The 16,290-nt window shown below is 42.5% G+C and overlaps 2 protein-coding genes across 2 annotated transcripts; both read right to left on the bottom strand.

Annotated features, from left to right (window-relative positions):
- Positions 1-2,091: 2,091 nt before the first annotated feature.
- SAAL1 (serum amyloid A like 1) lies at positions 2,092-12,048 on the bottom strand (the record flags this gene model as incomplete). The annotated part of the gene is made up of 12 exons (XM_084287433.1): positions 2,092-3,756; positions 4,342-4,434; positions 4,961-5,157; positions 6,164-6,352; positions 6,486-6,568; positions 6,853-7,036; positions 8,112-8,227; positions 8,492-8,551; positions 8,920-8,999; positions 10,343-10,426; positions 11,688-11,801; positions 11,929-12,048. The coding sequence occupies 12 exons, from the start codon at positions 12,046-12,048 to the stop codon at positions 3,664-3,666; spliced, it is 1,413 nt and encodes a 470-aa protein (XP_084143559.1). The 3' UTR covers positions 2,092-3,663.
- A 189-nt stretch (positions 12,049-12,237) lies between these two features.
- On the bottom strand, positions 12,238-14,229 carry LOC311209846 (serum amyloid A protein). Its single transcript, XM_084287382.1, has 4 exons — positions 14,211-14,229; positions 13,727-13,856; positions 12,871-13,009; positions 12,238-12,422 (listed from the first exon to the last, which is right to left on the bottom strand). Exons 2-4 carry the CDS (start codon positions 13,827-13,829, stop codon positions 12,281-12,283), a joined length of 384 nt encoding a protein of 127 aa, XP_084143508.1. The 5' UTR covers positions 13,830-13,856; positions 14,211-14,229; the 3' UTR covers positions 12,238-12,280.
- Positions 14,230-16,290: the final 2,061 nt, after the last annotated feature.

The raw sequence follows: 16,290 nt of genomic DNA, 5'->3' as shown, positions 1-16,290 counted from the left end.
AGGTTCTTCCTTTACCATTGAATTCAGCACAGCATGTGAATTTCATCATCATCTAGAACAGAAAATAAGTAAACAGCAAGCATTAAAAAGGAAAAATTGATTTTTTAATATTATTTTTGAAAGTAAAGGTTTTGCTGTGGAACTGCTGTGACCAAGTGATTCTGCTCTAGAAACAGAAATAATTTTTTGAATGAAAATATCATGGAGGTGCTGCTGCCTTTACAACTCTAACTCAGTGAACAGCCAAAATAATCTGTGGTTAGTAATCCAAAATAATCCAAAAGAGCCCAGATTTCAATACAATCAAACAAAGACACTGTAAGGTACCATACCTTTTCATGTCACTATCATAAACTATGAAGACAGTTGACTTTTAAAAACAGATTTTAAATTTTGTGTGCACGTGTGTGTGTTTGGCTTAGTTACAACCAATGTGGTTATAATAAATCAGTATCAGCAACGCACAATCTTATAGAAAAGGGAATCACCATAGCAGTTATAAGAATACTTGAATACTATAAAAAAGGATTTCTCGGCATACTAGGCTTCTTGGTTTAGTCTACCAGAAGTGGCAGGTCTGTGACAAAAATATTGGGCAAAGCACAAGGATGTGAACAGCAGCAAGCCCCTTACACCATCAAGGGAGCAGATGTTGCTTTGTCCCATCAGAAAACAGTCACTATTAAGATGCAAGACACATACAAAACAGGAGTCAAAATAATGTTATAATCCTATCTTTGAAAGAAATTATTATGCAGACCTAAAAAAAGCCCTTGCAGTCTGATTTCTACCTCTCCTTTCTAGGTGTTCTCATACCACCATTCACATCCAGCTCAGTCTAAGCAGGACAAGGCTCCCATTACCTTCATACAGCACTTTGCATACCTACTTCTCATTTGGAACCCTGCAGAAGGCAGAGAAAAGTACTTTCCACAGAGGAGGGATGCTATGGAAGTAAATCAGGTCTTTGGTCTGCAAGAAAGCTGCTTTCCTGATTTTACAGATAGATCTGTTCTGAACCGACTAACCCAGAGAGATCTGGCTTGCCAGCCAGTGTCAAAGCATGGCTAGGAGAGGGAACAAAGGAGGAAAAAAAGAGAAAAAAAAACAACACCTTTATAGTTTGAACAGGCATATTATGTTCATGAAGCACAAGCTCAGGGAGATCTCTGCTGGCAGGCTGATGTAGTACATGGGCACCATTGCCAGACACATCTGACACCTATAAGCAGTTTCTTCCACATCTGAATGCCAAACACATTGCACATTTCCCTTGCATACATAGGATTTGGCACCAACCTCTTGCTCTGTCTCACCCGTTTAGCACAGGTTGCAGCTGTTTGGTGGGGCAAGTGGGGAATTCCATCTCCATTCCACTTATCAAGGACAAACATTCCCAGCATACTTGAGTTATCATTCTGCCGAAGCAAGGCTGATGAAAGCTCCTACAGCTTCTTCTACTGCAGAAGAGTGGAGGGTGGGACCCAGTTGGTTTGCCATGCATTGAAATCATCCACTTGATCGACTACTACACAACAGGCATTAGGTAGCATCCAACTCAAAAAGTAATATCAGGGAAATGGCACATCTCACCCACTCGTAATTAGCAAGACCACATTTAACAGTCAGCCAACAACAGGCACTTGTGTACGGTAAATTAGAAGGAACCAAATACAGGTAAACTACACAGATGATGTCTCACCTTCTTGGTACATTAAACCACTATTGGAAACTACGAAACCTCAAGAAATGCAAATCAGAATGAGTTCTCAACTGTAGTGGGCTACTGTAAAGATATGTACAATACATCTGGGGACAAACGAAGTCCAGAAAAGCTAGCAACTGGATGAGAGAGACCTTTACTTCCAGACCACAACAGTGGCCAAGCACAGGAAACACAAAATAGTTAAAATGATTATTAAATAAAGGACAATATATTTTACAGCACAATGACAGTATGAAGAGGCTCAATTTTCCTTTTAAAAATGACATTTTCAAGACAGCAACAGACATTTCCAGTAGCTCAGGAAACAAATTTAATTGACACTTAGAAGGAATAAAAGCATACAGTGTTGTTTGTTTGTGTTTTTTTTTTTAAAGAAACTTTATTACAAATCTGTAGGTTTAAGAAAATATCCAAAAATGTCAAAGTAGTAAGAAAAATGCTGTCATCCTATTCACAGTTACCAGTTTTCTCCAGTAAACACAGCATACAAAAATTGATAGAAACCACTGCAATTCTTTTTGGTGACAAAAGTCAGACTTTTTAAATTCTAAGTCCCCTGCCAACAACTAAGAAGTTTCTGGCAGCACAAGGAAAAGATTAAATTGTACTTTTTTGAAAACTAGAAGTTTGGATGAAAAGGCTATATATACATACAGATACTGTATTTTACCACATGTACAGGTAACTCAGGGCAAACAGAACAGGGCCCAGCACAACATTTAAATCTATAAAAAACATGGGGAACGAGGGAACGTGTGCATAATGGTATTAAGTTATTCCCTATGCTCTGTTTTCCACTTTTCCTTTACATCCCAAAGCTGATGAAGACCAATTGCTTTGCACTCTGCTTTATAGCAACAGCTGGAGCTGATGTGCTGCTCACACACAGAGAAAAGAATATTAGCGGCACTGCATGCAGGGATATAACAATGTAGTGTAGTTAAAATGTAATGTGATTAGAAGTGGCATTTTAGAAGACTCCGTACACTGAATTAACTGACTGCAATTGACTTAACATCTTAACTCCCCTGAAAAGTCAGGCTAGCATGGCATTTCTAATGCCATTCACAGATGACTCATAAAACATGTGAATGAGGAAAGAACTGTCTGATACATGTTGTCTTCCTAAACTGAAGTACTTGCTGCTTTAAAAAAGCAAAAAGTTTGCAAGTATGCCAAGGATTAAATCCAAGCCATCCTACAACTCTTAACTTTGGGTAGCTGGCTGCCAGGGCTGGAAGCTGCAGCACAGACCTTTGGTAACCACACTCTCAAATCCTATGAAATGTGCTGGGCCTAGATGTCATAACTCAGAGCCGCCGGGCAAAAAATGCTTCAATCAAAGACAGGTAAAGATTTTAGAGGTGCGGGATGAAACATCTGTTAAAGTACCTGCTCAAGGTACTGATGTGATCTAAAAGAAAAAAAAAAAAAAAAGAAAAAAAAGGAAACCCCTCTCCTCTGTGTAATTTAACTGTTTTCATCAGGTGCATGAAGGTGCTTAGCCAAAGGATATCTGAGATTTCCTGATCAATTTTCCTCCTGCTAGCAGCAACTTGGAAAATGCCATCATCACGTTAAGAACAACTCTGTGCATTTCATCCATTCTGTTGTTTCAACATATGTTAAAAAGCACAAGATCAGGAGTTATTCAAACAACACTACTCCACAAAAGAGCAACTAGAAATCAACAGTCTCTCGTCACCAGAGCAAACAGGATGGAAGGTGCAGAACTGAATTTACAACAGTTTCCTTCCGCATGCAGACCAGATTATCCCTAGTCTAATCAGGTCTAACTGGAATATTTCTTAAAAGCCACCTGTTGGTTCGGAGGCTAACTCATTCTTTCACATTTACTGAAAAACTGATTTCTGCAACACTGTAATGAACAGTCAAAAATCTTCATTCCAAAAAAGGAAAGTATTTCATGTACAGTCTTAGGTGTGGACCTTCAGGCTTGGGAAACGTTTTTCTAGATTTTCAGCAAGTGTCTGATCAGCCTCACGCAGAACTTCAAGGAAACTCTCCACCTGGAATTAAAATCACAAACACACACACACACACACACACACAATAAAAAACAAACAAACAAAAATACAAAATATTAACTTGCATGGAACGCAGAATTCTTATAGTCAGTTTAAGGGTCTCTCTACTCCATCTTCCCAGCCACAGCAGCCAGCAGTAGCCATTGTAAAGAATAATGAGAAATGCTCCACGGTAGATAGCTTCCTCCTCAACTCCACAGTTTCACTCGGTCTAAGATTTGAACCACTGCCTTCCCCAGCCTCTTATTTTATCATGTAAAAGTACATAAAGAAAAGCTTCCTATGCAAAATATTATTAATTATTCTATAAAACCATACAGGGCAACTTCTCAGCTGACATAAAATTTGAGTTGTTCATTCATTTCAGCACAGTTAGACCTTTTATCAGTTGATGATGGAGGCAAAGCTCTGGCTGAAGCAAGCCAGAAGGGGAGGGTAAGACTGTCTAAAGTGGTACATTACATGTGTCCGAAGAATTCTGTCCTAATGCTGTTTTACACTTGTCTCCGAAAGACCTTGCAATAATAGTATTTTTTAGCCACCTTATATACTTTGTCATATACTCACTGATGCAAAATAGAGTGGCAAGAGGTTCTGGAATGCACACGAACATGTCTGTTCATTTAAATGTCCCTGGTTTAGTCCTTCTAATGTATTTTCCTGGAAAATAAAGTGAGAAATACAACTAGAATGTCACGAGCAGTTGTCAAAGAAAAACTCAAAGTTGCGCACACAGTGGCTGCAGCGCTTTGTTCTCGTAACAGGTGAAACCACAAGGAAGTAGAATGTACAGTTCTAAGACAATTCCAGACATTAATTAGAAAAGGTGTGAAAACTAACGCCTCAGAAGTCTCTTCTTCTGAATTCTCCCATAAAAAAAAGTCCAGCTGAGAAGATCAATTTATATAGGGGTTGATGGTCTTCCCTAAACTAACTTATATTCAAAAGGAATTGGCAACATACACCTGAAAAATTGAATATACAGAATCTTGGCCCTGATGGTACATACTTTTGAAAACCTGTGTCCCTGCCATCTGATACACGTTGCTGCTGACTTTCTGATCAATTCCTTAATGAATTTCCAACACGCAATTTCAGTTGCTCAGAGAAACGTCCAATTAATAGTAACTTTTTTTTTCCTTACCCATCCTGCTGAAATCCCTCTTCAAATTTTGTTTATTCTTACCTTGGTCAGTTCTTGAAACATATTGGAAAGCAATTCACAGCAAATATCCTTCAAAATTTTCAAGTGAAAATCTTCCTCATTTAGGTCACCTTTTCCAGTCTCTTCTTGTTCAGATTCCTTTGAGTTATCAACAGATCTCTTCCCACAGCCCTCCATGTATTGTAAAATACGAATCAAGCTCCCAATCAGAGGCATATCTGATATAAAGTAACAAGAAAGTGGAAGTTTAACACTGAATTTTTTTCCCCAATCCTACCAAGGAACTAGAATTTTGAAACAGATGAGAATATTTTATACAAAAGCTAAAGGAATGTATATTCTGACTGTTTTTTTTTTTTTTTAATCAAAGACTTAAAAAAACGTGAAACAGCAGAAAAAACAAGTACTTCTTTACTGCAATCTAACCTGTACCTATTAAAATTATACACTGCTGGTAAGGAATAGAAAGAAAACATTTCTAGTGGTAACCTAGAGCAAGCACAATTCTTTCTAGAGCCCTGCGAGCAAGAAGAAAACAAAGCCACTTCTCACCTTCTGGGAGGACAGATAATTTGTGCAGGCTCAGCTGCAGAAGTGGCAGGGAAAGTAAGGATCAGGGCTCTCTGCAACATTCCCTCCCCACTTTTATCTCTCTGCTATACTAAACTAGAACCTAATCTAAAGGCAGCCAGACCTTGCTGGCAGTCAGACTTAGCACCTTTAAAAAGGAAAAGAGAAGCTAGCATGGTAAAGGTGCATCCAGATAACCCTATTTGATAAACACAGGTGACTCACATTCCCAAGGTAAACTTGTAATTCTAAAGACTTCTAAATGGACTGAAAAGTAACAAATGATAAAGATGGATTTAAGAAAAGAATCTTCCCTTCTAGAAAAAAAAAATTACTAGCAAGACCTCATGTTTTAGCAAAGACAGATTCTGTAGTTTTCATGCATTTATCCTGTGGAGAAGACTGAACAGAATCTGTAGATTCCATTACCATAACTCTTCAGAAGCATCCAGTACCAGAACTTTGAGCTAGATATGATTTTTTGAGTCACAAGTAAGGTGCCTTGTCTGTATTCAAACACGTATCTGAATTCTGTGTTCCGAACAAACCTCTAGAAAACAGTAATAAACTAACCATCTTTCACCTCATATCAATTATATATATATATATTATTTTTTTTTTTAAAAAAAGAGAACAGAAAAAAGTATGGCTTACTTTTTCTCATCTTGATGTATTCTTGTTCTGTCTGTGAAGCAAACATAGCAGATAGCACCGACAAAATAGAGGCCAATACAGTCTTTTGCTCCTGCACAATTATTGGTGGATCATCTGGCTGACAGAGTTCATGGCAAACTAGGTCATAAAGCAAACTCCAAGTTTCTTTTCCTCCATCAGGAGCCTGCACTTGAGAAAGAAAAAAAAAGAAAAACCACCAAATTTAATCTAGGTACATGAACTGTTTTTCTTCCCGTATCTGATGATCTAGAAGTTACTGTCATTCTTACTCCCATCATATGTAGCAATTCAAGTGTCTTACCAATAGCCTGAATGCCCTCATCCACTGTGGCTAGGAGCTGCAAGATATGCATATAAACATCAAGTCCTTCCGGATTATCTGAGCTACAGGAAACAAAACAAGAAACAAAGCCAAGTTAAAGATATGATTACTGAATTATCTCATTATTCTCTACATGTTTTAGATGCACAACAGACCATCAGCAGTCTGCCATGCTCTTTGCTAACAAGCTAGTTAGCTCATTTCAAATGGTAGGTGCAAGCACACGTGTTGTAGGGATCTGGCAAACCATGTAGCTCCCGCTAAAAATCAAGAGTTTCAGAGACAAGCCTTAACGAGGTTACAAGAAGACTCCCCAGCCTCGATACCATAAAGAAATCTCACTTACCGGACTTGTTTGGCTGCTTCAAGTATACAAGGCACAATCTTAAAATCTGGAAGTTCTTCAGGGGAATCATCTACAGACGGTCCCACAGACTGACACGTGCCACTTTTAATCCAGTTTAACATTAGCTCTTCATCTAGATCAAAGAGTTTGTCCACGACTTCACCCACTTTTACCAGCAATTCAACTGCACGCAAAAGAACGTACCAAATTCAAGAAAAGAGCAAAAATTAGTTTACAGAATGCTAACATATACAAGTATCAGAGTAAATTCAGTGTTGACATATACTAGTTTCACTCAAGATCTACTAACGGTTCCTGTGCTCGTTACTTTTTAGGGGCATAAATGTGGTGGAGATTGAAGAACAGGGACTGCTGACAAGTCCACTGACACATTCTACCTTATTAATTATAAAACAAAACTTTTTTCTTCAAAGAGACCCGAAGTTCCTGAAAAGCTATAACTTCTGCTTCCAAAATAAAACATGCCAAGATTCGTCCCTAATGCAGTTTTCTGCTAATCTGCATTTTACTTAAGTAGATCTGTGATTTCAGTTGGAACGAGCATTACATCATTTAAAAAACAAAAAAGCTGGTATTTTTCAAGTTCCAAAAGCTAAAGCATTAGGATTCATAGACAAATGACAACTGCTATTACAATTGAGTGGACATAAAAAATAAATGCTGCTCAAAACGTTTCCATGATTGTGTGCTTGATTTGTTTTTTTGCAAAATTAGTGCTATGACAAAAAGTAAGAGACTTTTGTACCATTGACTGCGTACCCAAAGCCTGTGCAGTATTCTGCTGCCACTCAGAGAAACTGAATTATTCCTCCAATTCACATTCCTCAAGTATGGTAGTTTTAAAAACGGAAAATACATATCTGATTAAAATAATAATAACAATAATCTAAATCAGGTCTTGTTTCAAATATCAAAAATGACATAAGCATATCTCTTAATGAGGACCGTGTCCTTTCCTTTACTGTGTAAATAATTTCTTCTATTTGACTTGGTTTTAATTCCCCCATAGAACTTTCTCATTCTTCTAAATGCACTTCCCATGTTGACTTTAGATATATTTACAAACCCTTAAAGGCCGGACAAGTTTATTTTGGTGTCCTTATTAAATCATCATGAGTTTAACCTTGTTTTAAAGAAATTCTTTACTCCCAATTGAAAATATTTGTCTTTGAAATGGCATAATTCACTTTTTATTTTTTCTGCAAACCACTTATTCTCAGCTTGTTTTGGCAACTCACCGTTTGTAGAGCTTGACATGATAAAGCAAACACAGTCATACACAGAAGGGCTGTCTCGGATTCTCTCAACCCAAACGTTGGCCACCTCAGGCTGGGAGAGGCAAGTTAACAACAACCTAGACAGGAATTGCCCATTTAACAAATTAGAAGCCAATTCATTGATCTTAGCAGTACAAGCAGTACAACCAAAATAATGAGAATAGTGTGACAAAAAGCAGGAATCTAGCCCACAGCAAATCAATTTCAGAACAAAGTGGAAATGACAAATGGATAAGATGGGAAAATATCAAAATAATGAGACCACTTGTCAATTTTTCCCCCATGGCCTCAGAACATAGCTTAACTAAATTAATGATTCATTAATTTCTGAGATGTCCTACCTGCTTGTTTCCAGAAGAGTTGGAGAATCTGAATCACACAAACGTTGCAATAACACTTGGCTTTAAATAGAAAATTTAAGGTAAGAATTAGTAAAAAGTACCTTTTTCAAAAATATAAAAAAAGGTTAATTTCATAGCTGCAGCCATGTTCTAAAATTAAAACCTTTTTTTTTTTCCAGACTGTATATGCACTACCAGCGTTTCAAAACTGCCAAACGTAGAAATTTAAGATTCGGGAGCTTGACCAAGGACTACAAAAGAACCCCAATTTTCTGCATCCTATTTCTCATTGAATACTTCTCAACCAGTAAGGATATGACAAAAAGATGTGAACAAAGGCACTGCGAACCAACTTAGCTCCTTTAACAATGTATATTCCATAACTGTGAGAGTCCAGAAAAGCACATATAAAACATATATATACCTACCCGAGATTCTCATCTTTACTAATAGACATGCATATGTCTTGGAAACAGGCCATATTTCCCAATATTCCCACACAGATTTCCTGAAAAGTCCAAACAAGGTATAATGAACTAACTGCAACACAGTTGACAAGTTTATTTCCACAACCATAAGACAAAAATAAGAAAGGTTCTAAGATGCTTTCCAGTTTGACTTCCAAGTTCGTATGTCCTACCAATTTCTAGGCAATATTTCTAAGGTATGCTGTTAGACTAGCCTGAAGAATTCTCAGGAGAAGTACTATTCTGATATTTAGCATAGTTAAGATGTTCTGTAAAAGCAAATACATTTGAAAATGAAACTCTGCTTGCATTGTCTATATACACTGTTTAGAAATCTGGCATCACTATTATAAAAACAACAAGGAGTCCTAAGAACAACAATATCACCTTATGATTTTCCTCTTTACATATACTCGCTTACTCCTAAAGAAAAAACGCATCTTAATATGAGCTTCCTATAAAAAAAAAAAAAAAAAAAAAAAAAAAGCAGTGCATCCCATTAAAATACTCAAGCCCAGACAGTTGGACAGTCACTAGAAGGATGCACACTTCTACAAAGGGAGCTCTAGAACACCTGCAGGTGCCTGGTGGTAATACAGAACATTCCAGGAGTTGCTCAGTTTCAGCAACTTGGAAATTAACCCTAACCAATCGAAGTTAGCACATTTATTAACATTCTCCTACCTCTGCTAAATTACACCAGGCACTCTAGCTGCTGCTATTCCAAACAATATCTAGTGACAGCCCATTTAAACTGACTTCCCAATTTCGGTCACACTTTCAAAGTACAAAACACTGAGCTTTCAAAGTCCTGTGCGCCTCTACTCATCTCCTGACGTAAATGTTCTGGCAACTTCATAGGTTATAAGAACACCAAGTAAGGCTGAAAACCCTGGTTTAATTTCTAAATGCTAGTGCATTATGTAATACAGGCTGCAAAGCAATGACATTGAAACAAAGGGGGAAGAAAAAAAAAAGTTCATTAAGGACTGGTTTCCAATGATTCATAACAGCTAAGGTTACTTTTGTAGGACTGACAAAACAAATTCGTGACCATTTCTAAATAGTAATTACAGAACAAGCTAGTAGGAAAAAAACAGACCAGTCCTTACTTATTATTAGAACTAGCCTTATAACTAAGTTTCATACATTTAATCCTTCATCAATAATGACATAGAACACCTTCAGCATCACCAAAATACATACTGATCGGACCATATTAAAAATGCATATTAAAAAAACCATTTTTTAAATTTTGTTTTCTCTTTGTTCCACTACCTTATTCAAAAATGCAACTGGAAGAAGGAGATATTTAGGAAAGCAGGTACAGAGCTATTTACTGTTGCTATTATTATGGGACAGCTTTTTGACAGCCCATACTTACAGTCAGGCGAGGACACTTGGATTTGGCAAAAACTCCCATGAATATATCAGGGGCATTGAACTCCTGAAGAAATAAAGCGACATCCTGTGGAGAAAGTGAATGAAAAAGTAAACAGACTTTCCAATTTTACAATTTCCAAACACAAATCATACCCTTTCACATAGTTCAAGGACTGAATCAGAGACGTCAAACTCACTACAAGAGATCAAGTATTTACCAACAATTAGTACCAATAATGTGCTATGCCACCATTCCTGCTTTTTACTGAGAGAAGATCAGCAAGCCCATACAGTGATTCAAGATGCCAGTGATAGGCTCTACAACAAACCAGTCATATTTAGTTTCTATTTCCTCTATCTCAACAAAGGGTCAGGCATGCTAATTCCATGCAGAATTCAACAAATACTGTTTTGTCAAGCAGTGACATCGTATATTAAAAAAAAAAAAAAAAAAAAAAAACTACCATTAGGACTTGATCAGAGAATACAAAATAGGAAATCTGCTCCTCATTATTTCACCTCATTAAATCACTGTATTAGTTCTCTGTTTGGGAATGAAGTACACATCTTCCATGTTTACTTGAAACATTTAAACAGAGAACTACAAATAAATCCTTGTCTTACTTGAGAATTTGTTCCAGAATTTGGGAATGTTAAGAAAAATACCAAAAAGATATGTTAAATTGCCATTGCAAGCTAAACTTTAAAAGACTGTTTATTGATCAGAAAAAACGTTTACTAGCATTAACATGGCTAGATGAAAACATGCCATTATAGAGACAGCATCAGTAATCAAGTTGCTAAATACAAGCTGAGTTCACTTCAGGTGCAGCTGAGCTGCTGTCTATTCACTCCAGGCTTCAGTTCGACACCTGCAGGTAATATAGAAAACCAGCAGGTGTGAATATGGCCCCATTGCCACCAGCTGACCCTAAGCACTGTGTGACCCGTAGGACACCTGGAGGATGGCTCAGGCAGACCAAGCTGTTTCCCTTACACTCCCATATAGCCCTGCTTTGTATCCTCAGACAGCAGCACAGGGCTCTGCAGATGGGATGTAAGATAAGGGCCTGCTTTTCATCTAGTGCTGGGCTTAAGGAGTGCGCACAGAGCACTCGCTGTCTCAAAATGCATGATGAGGCTGCTTCAGACCAGTTCACCACCCCTGCCCCGTTTAAGAACCCACAGAATGCTGCCAGCCAAACCAGGGAAGCAGCAACACCACCTGCATCAGAAAGCTGGCCCAGCACATTTAAGCCTTTCCCCAGGCTTTTGGGGACAGGATTTAGACTGAAGGCGCTCAGCACCAGCAACACGGCAGCAGCCACTCGCCGCGGTGCCCCCACCTCATCCATCGACATGTCCCACACTTTACAAATGTCGTTCTCCATCTCTTCGTCCAGCTCCGTCTGGATTTCCTCAGGGTTCGCGCTGGGCTCGGTCTTCTCGGGGCTAATGACCTGAGGGAAACCGGGAGAGGGGGGACGGTAGGTGAGGAAAGGCCACCGCGCACCCCCACCAGCCGCCCGGTCGCTTCGGTCGCGGAAAAACCACCGCCAGCAGCCTCCCGCCCGCCCCGCGGCGCACCTCGATGAGGCGGGTGAGGATGCTGAAGAGCCAGTGCTTGCTGTACACCGTGCTGCCCACCGCGTCGCCCTCCTCCTCCTCCTCCGCCTCGCTGGAGGGCGGCGAGGGGTTGCGGTCCATGGCGGCCTCCCCGCGAGCAGCGAGGCGGCAGCGGAGGGCGGCCGGGCCGGCCCCGCCGCGCAGCGCCCCCCGGCGGCCCGGAGCTCCCCGCGCCGCCGCCCCCGAGGGACCCCCCCCCCGGCCCCAAACCCTTCAGAAAAGGCGCTTGAGTGTAAACCAGGCAGGGCTCAGGAAATATTGGCGGTTTCTTTATTGGGGGGGCGTGAGGGAGGGGGAAGGGGCACACCGCGCGTTAGTATTTGCTGGGAAGGCCCGGGGGTCTGTAGCGGTTGGGGTCCCCGCCACTGCGGCCCCATTTGTTCGCCTCTTGGTCGGCACGGGTGTCTTCGGCGCCTCTGCCGCTCACGCCGCTTTGCCAGTTTTCACGAGCATCACTGGAGGAAACAAAAGGGGCCCCGTGAACCAGCCAGCACAAACCCCCCTCACAGGCATCGCTTCGTGTTCGTTTCCTCACTCGCCTAACGTTAGGTTTTCCGCGGGACTGCTCAGCGCCTGGTGCAGACACATGCTAAGTCCTTATCTGAGCACAGTGGTGGAACCTGTGACTTATGTCAGGAAGTGGGCCAGCAAGGAAAAATAGCACTTTTCCACCAAAAATGCAGAGATAAGAAATCTGCCTGCTCAGGAAGAGAAGAAAGGCTCCCTGCCATGTGGGAAGGGAGGCACCTTTCCATCTGCAGACAGCCTGCTCAGGCACCGACTGCTTCCCCTCCCCTCTTCTTCTGGGCCAAAAGCTGTGTGTGTGTCAAGAAGGACTTCACTCTGACTGGGATGCCCAGATCCCTAGGAACTTGCTGTTAACAACCAGAGAAGCTCCCTTACCTGATCACTCTGGCTGCCCAAGCACCACCAGGTCCTCTTCGGGCAGCATCGTAATTGCCACGAGCATGGAAATATTTGTCAGCACCTATATGGTTTGCCTCGCGCATGTCCCGGTATGCTCTGAGCATGTCCCATGCTCCTGAAGAAAGCGGAGAGACAGAGGCGATGTTAACTTTAAAATCTCGTCCCTGCAACAGCCAAGTACCACTTCAGCCAGAAGCTCACAGGCTGCTGCTGGGCCAGAAAGCTGCATGTGTCCCCAAGGCTCCCTTGAAAAACCTCTTCTACTAAGCTAGGGGAGGTTGGCAAAGCAGAAGAAAGGGGGCTCCTTGGGGAGACCCTCATGGAGCCATGGAAGTATTGCACGGCTTGGCTGGGGCACCGTAGGGGCAGGTGAAGCTCAGCAAGCAGGCAGTGGCCCTTCAGTTCCATGCTGTGCACCACAGAAAGCACGGCTGCACTTTGGGGCTTTACCAGCAGAGGGTTTGTGCCCCCAGCTTGTCCACAAAAAGCTCTCCATGAGCAAGTGACTATTCCTGCAGTCCTTGTGCCTTGTTTGGCTGCAGGGGTGCGCCCAAGTCTGAGCTCTGGCCTGTCACATCCTTTGTGCTGTGCTTAGAAAGGCCCAAGGAAAAGAAATGCAGAGGTGCTCCTCCACATTGGCTTTTGCACGGGAGTTGCCAACAGAAAGTGCCAGCGGGGGCTGACCAGGGCCCTTTCCCAGCAGCAACCAGCAGGGGTCCCTCATCGGGAGCTGCAGACCTCCCTGCTTGGAGGGCTGAACCCACTGACTGCATGTAACCCGTGCTCGGGCAGGCGTCCTGAGGGAAAGACCTGTGGCAACAGAGCAGCTTACCTCCAGCTGCATCCAAGACAAATCTTCCGCCACGTGTAAATGGGTTGTCAGCACTTGCACACACAATAACGGCGAGCAACACGAAGCAGATACAGAGCCTCATGGTTCCCTGTCCAAGTGTGACACGGAGCTGGGAAAAAGAGAGATTAACAGTTTTAGAGCTTTCAATAGAGATTTCTGACACAGCATTCATACCCGTGCCCAGGCAGCTGCAGGAGCAGTTGTGCAGCCACCCCAGTGCTAGCAGCCAGCCCACGAGCCCACTTCTTGCCCCACAAGAACTGATGCCTCCTGTGCAAACATGAGCTCAACACAGGACTCTTCAACAAAGACAGATGGACAGGAGACACTTGTGTTTTAGCATTCCCTGCAGCTCCTTTCGTGAGTACAGAGAAGTCCCACATGCTAAAACATTAGTTCTTTCCCCCAGAAAAAGAGAAAAAAACACACTGCATGCATATTGTAAATTCAGAGTATCACTCACCGCTCCAGAAAGGCAAAGCCAGGAGGAGATGAAGCTTGTCTCCTGTGCTCTCAGAGAGGGTATTTATAAGCGGTTCAGGCTCCCGAAAGAGGAAATTGGGCAGAATACCCAGGGGTGGGAATTCCCCAGCACCGTTCATTTCAACACAGAATTTCAGTAAGCCTGCCCTTGTCCTGGCTAAAGTTCATGGATCCTGTTGCACAACTTTTTAGAGTGTATGGTGCTTCTTTGGTGCTGTCCATGGAACTATTTGCTCCTCACACCAAGCAGACTGAGAAACAGCCTCAAGGACTGAAGTGTTCTATGTATTTGAAGTATTATGGCTGACTTAACAGTCACGCTTTTTTGGGACTTGTGCAGGACAGAGCTTGTAGGGGAAGCTGCCTGATCACCTGCATTTACCTCGGAGCACAAGATTGGGTCTGTTTCTGTGCACAAGTGTATTGGGCTTGTGTGGCAAGGGTTTGGTAGCCGGGGGGCTGAGGGGTGGCCTCTGTGAGCAGAGCCCTGCAGCTGTCCCAGGACAGACCAGAACCAGCTCCAGTCAGCTCCAAAAGGTTCTGCCACTGTCCAGAGCTGAGCCAGTGAGCGACGCTGGTTGGGCCTCTGAGGCAGCATTTAGGAAAGGGTGTGGAAAAAAAAAACTGCTGCACAACAGCAGATGGAAGAGATGCGTGAGAAAACATAGAAACAGCCCTGCAGGCACCAAGGTCAGTGAAGAAGGAGGGGAAGAAGTGCTTCAGGCACTGGAGCAGAAGCTCGCCTGTGGAAAGACCCATGGTGGAGCAGGTGGATGTGGCCTGGAGGAGGCTGCGGCCCAAGGAGAGCCCTCACAGGAGCAGGCCCCGGGTCAGAGCTGCAGCCCGTGGAGAGAAGCCCACACAGGAGCAGGGGTCTGGGGGGAGCTGCCACCCATGGGGCACCTGTGCTGGAGCAGTTTGCTCCTGGGGGATGGATCCCATGGTACAGAGCCATGTTGGAGGAGTTCCTAAAGAGCTGCTGGCTGTAGGAAACCATCACAGCATCAGTGCAGGAAGCATGGCATCCCATAGGAGGAACCCCATGGGGAGCAGAGGCAGAGAGTGACCCTGAAGGAGCAGCAGAGAAAAAGCATTAGGGACTGACTGCAGCCCCCATTCCCTGTTCCTCTGCACCACTCAAGGGGAAGGAGATAGGAGAGGGTAGAAGAAGGGAAGGTGCTTTTAGTTTGCTTTTAAGTTCTCACTGCTCGAGTCTGTTACCAACAGGCAATAAGTTATATTAATCTCCCTTACACTGAGTCTGTTTTACTCATTACAGTAACTGGTGAGTGACCTCACTGTCCTTATTTCAGCCCATGAGATGTTTTTCATATTTTCTTCCCCTGTCTTTTTAAGGATGTGGAACAAGAGAGCAGCACGGAGGAGCTTAGCTAGCCAACAGTGTGGAACCGCAAGGAATAGCCAGCACTAGTAGGTGCTGGGCTGACAAGATGGATCCCAGAGCTGATGGAAGTGTTGCTTCACAATGGAGTTAAGAGCAAACTGTGAACATGTACATCCTTGCTTTAAGATAGCACATACTTGTGCCACCCTGAGGAAGGCCTAGACGGTTTGTCCTTCTGTTGGTTGCTCCCACAGATTCCTCTCAAGGGACTTTCAGCCATCCTGCTGCAACAACAGCTCTGTGGGGCTCAAGGAGGCTAAAGGAAGGAGAGGTTTTAATGCAGTAATAAATGTTCTACCAAAGGGGAAGTTCAAACCCATATAGCCACATCTCTGCTAGATTTTAAGACTGCCATATCAAGTGTCAAGCCCTATCGATGCGGTTCATAGTTTGTTTACTCACTGTCCTACTCTTGGTTAGGGATCTACTCAAGAAGTGCTTGGTGCTTACTTCCCTTTTAATAACAACTAACAAGTTTCTTCTGCAGAAGGCTCTGGACTAGGCAAGCAAAACATCTCCCATTGTGCAGTCTCATACACAATTTAACAAGTTTGAATCACAGAGAGTTTCTTTAAATTCTCTGCAGAAGAGGTAGGTGTTGCTGCTCTGTTCACAACTCTGTCACTTACATGTAATTAGCAGTTGCAGTTTAACA

The sequence above is a fragment of the Netta rufina genome, assembly GCF_964035555.1.
Source record: "Netta rufina genome assembly, chromosome: 5".
Taxonomy (NCBI): domain Eukaryota; kingdom Metazoa; phylum Chordata; class Aves; order Anseriformes; family Anatidae; genus Netta; species Netta rufina.
This window is presented reverse-complemented; position numbering and strand designations above follow the sequence as displayed.

Excerpts from the sequence above, each read along its gene's own strand:
- LOC311209846 (XM_084287382.1), bottom strand. The coding sequence starts at position 13,829 with ATGAGGCTCTGTATCTGCTTCGTGTTGCTCGCCGTTATTGTGTGTGCA. Across the intron at positions 13,010-13,726 it reads TGTCTTGGATGCAGCTGGAG|GAGCATGGGACATGCTCAGA; the intron begins GTAAGCTGCTCT and ends CGCTTTCTTCAG. Across the intron at positions 12,423-12,870 it reads TGGGCAGCCAGAGTGATCAG|TGATGCTCGTGAAAACTGGC; the intron begins GTAAGGGAGCTT and ends TGTTTCCTCCAG.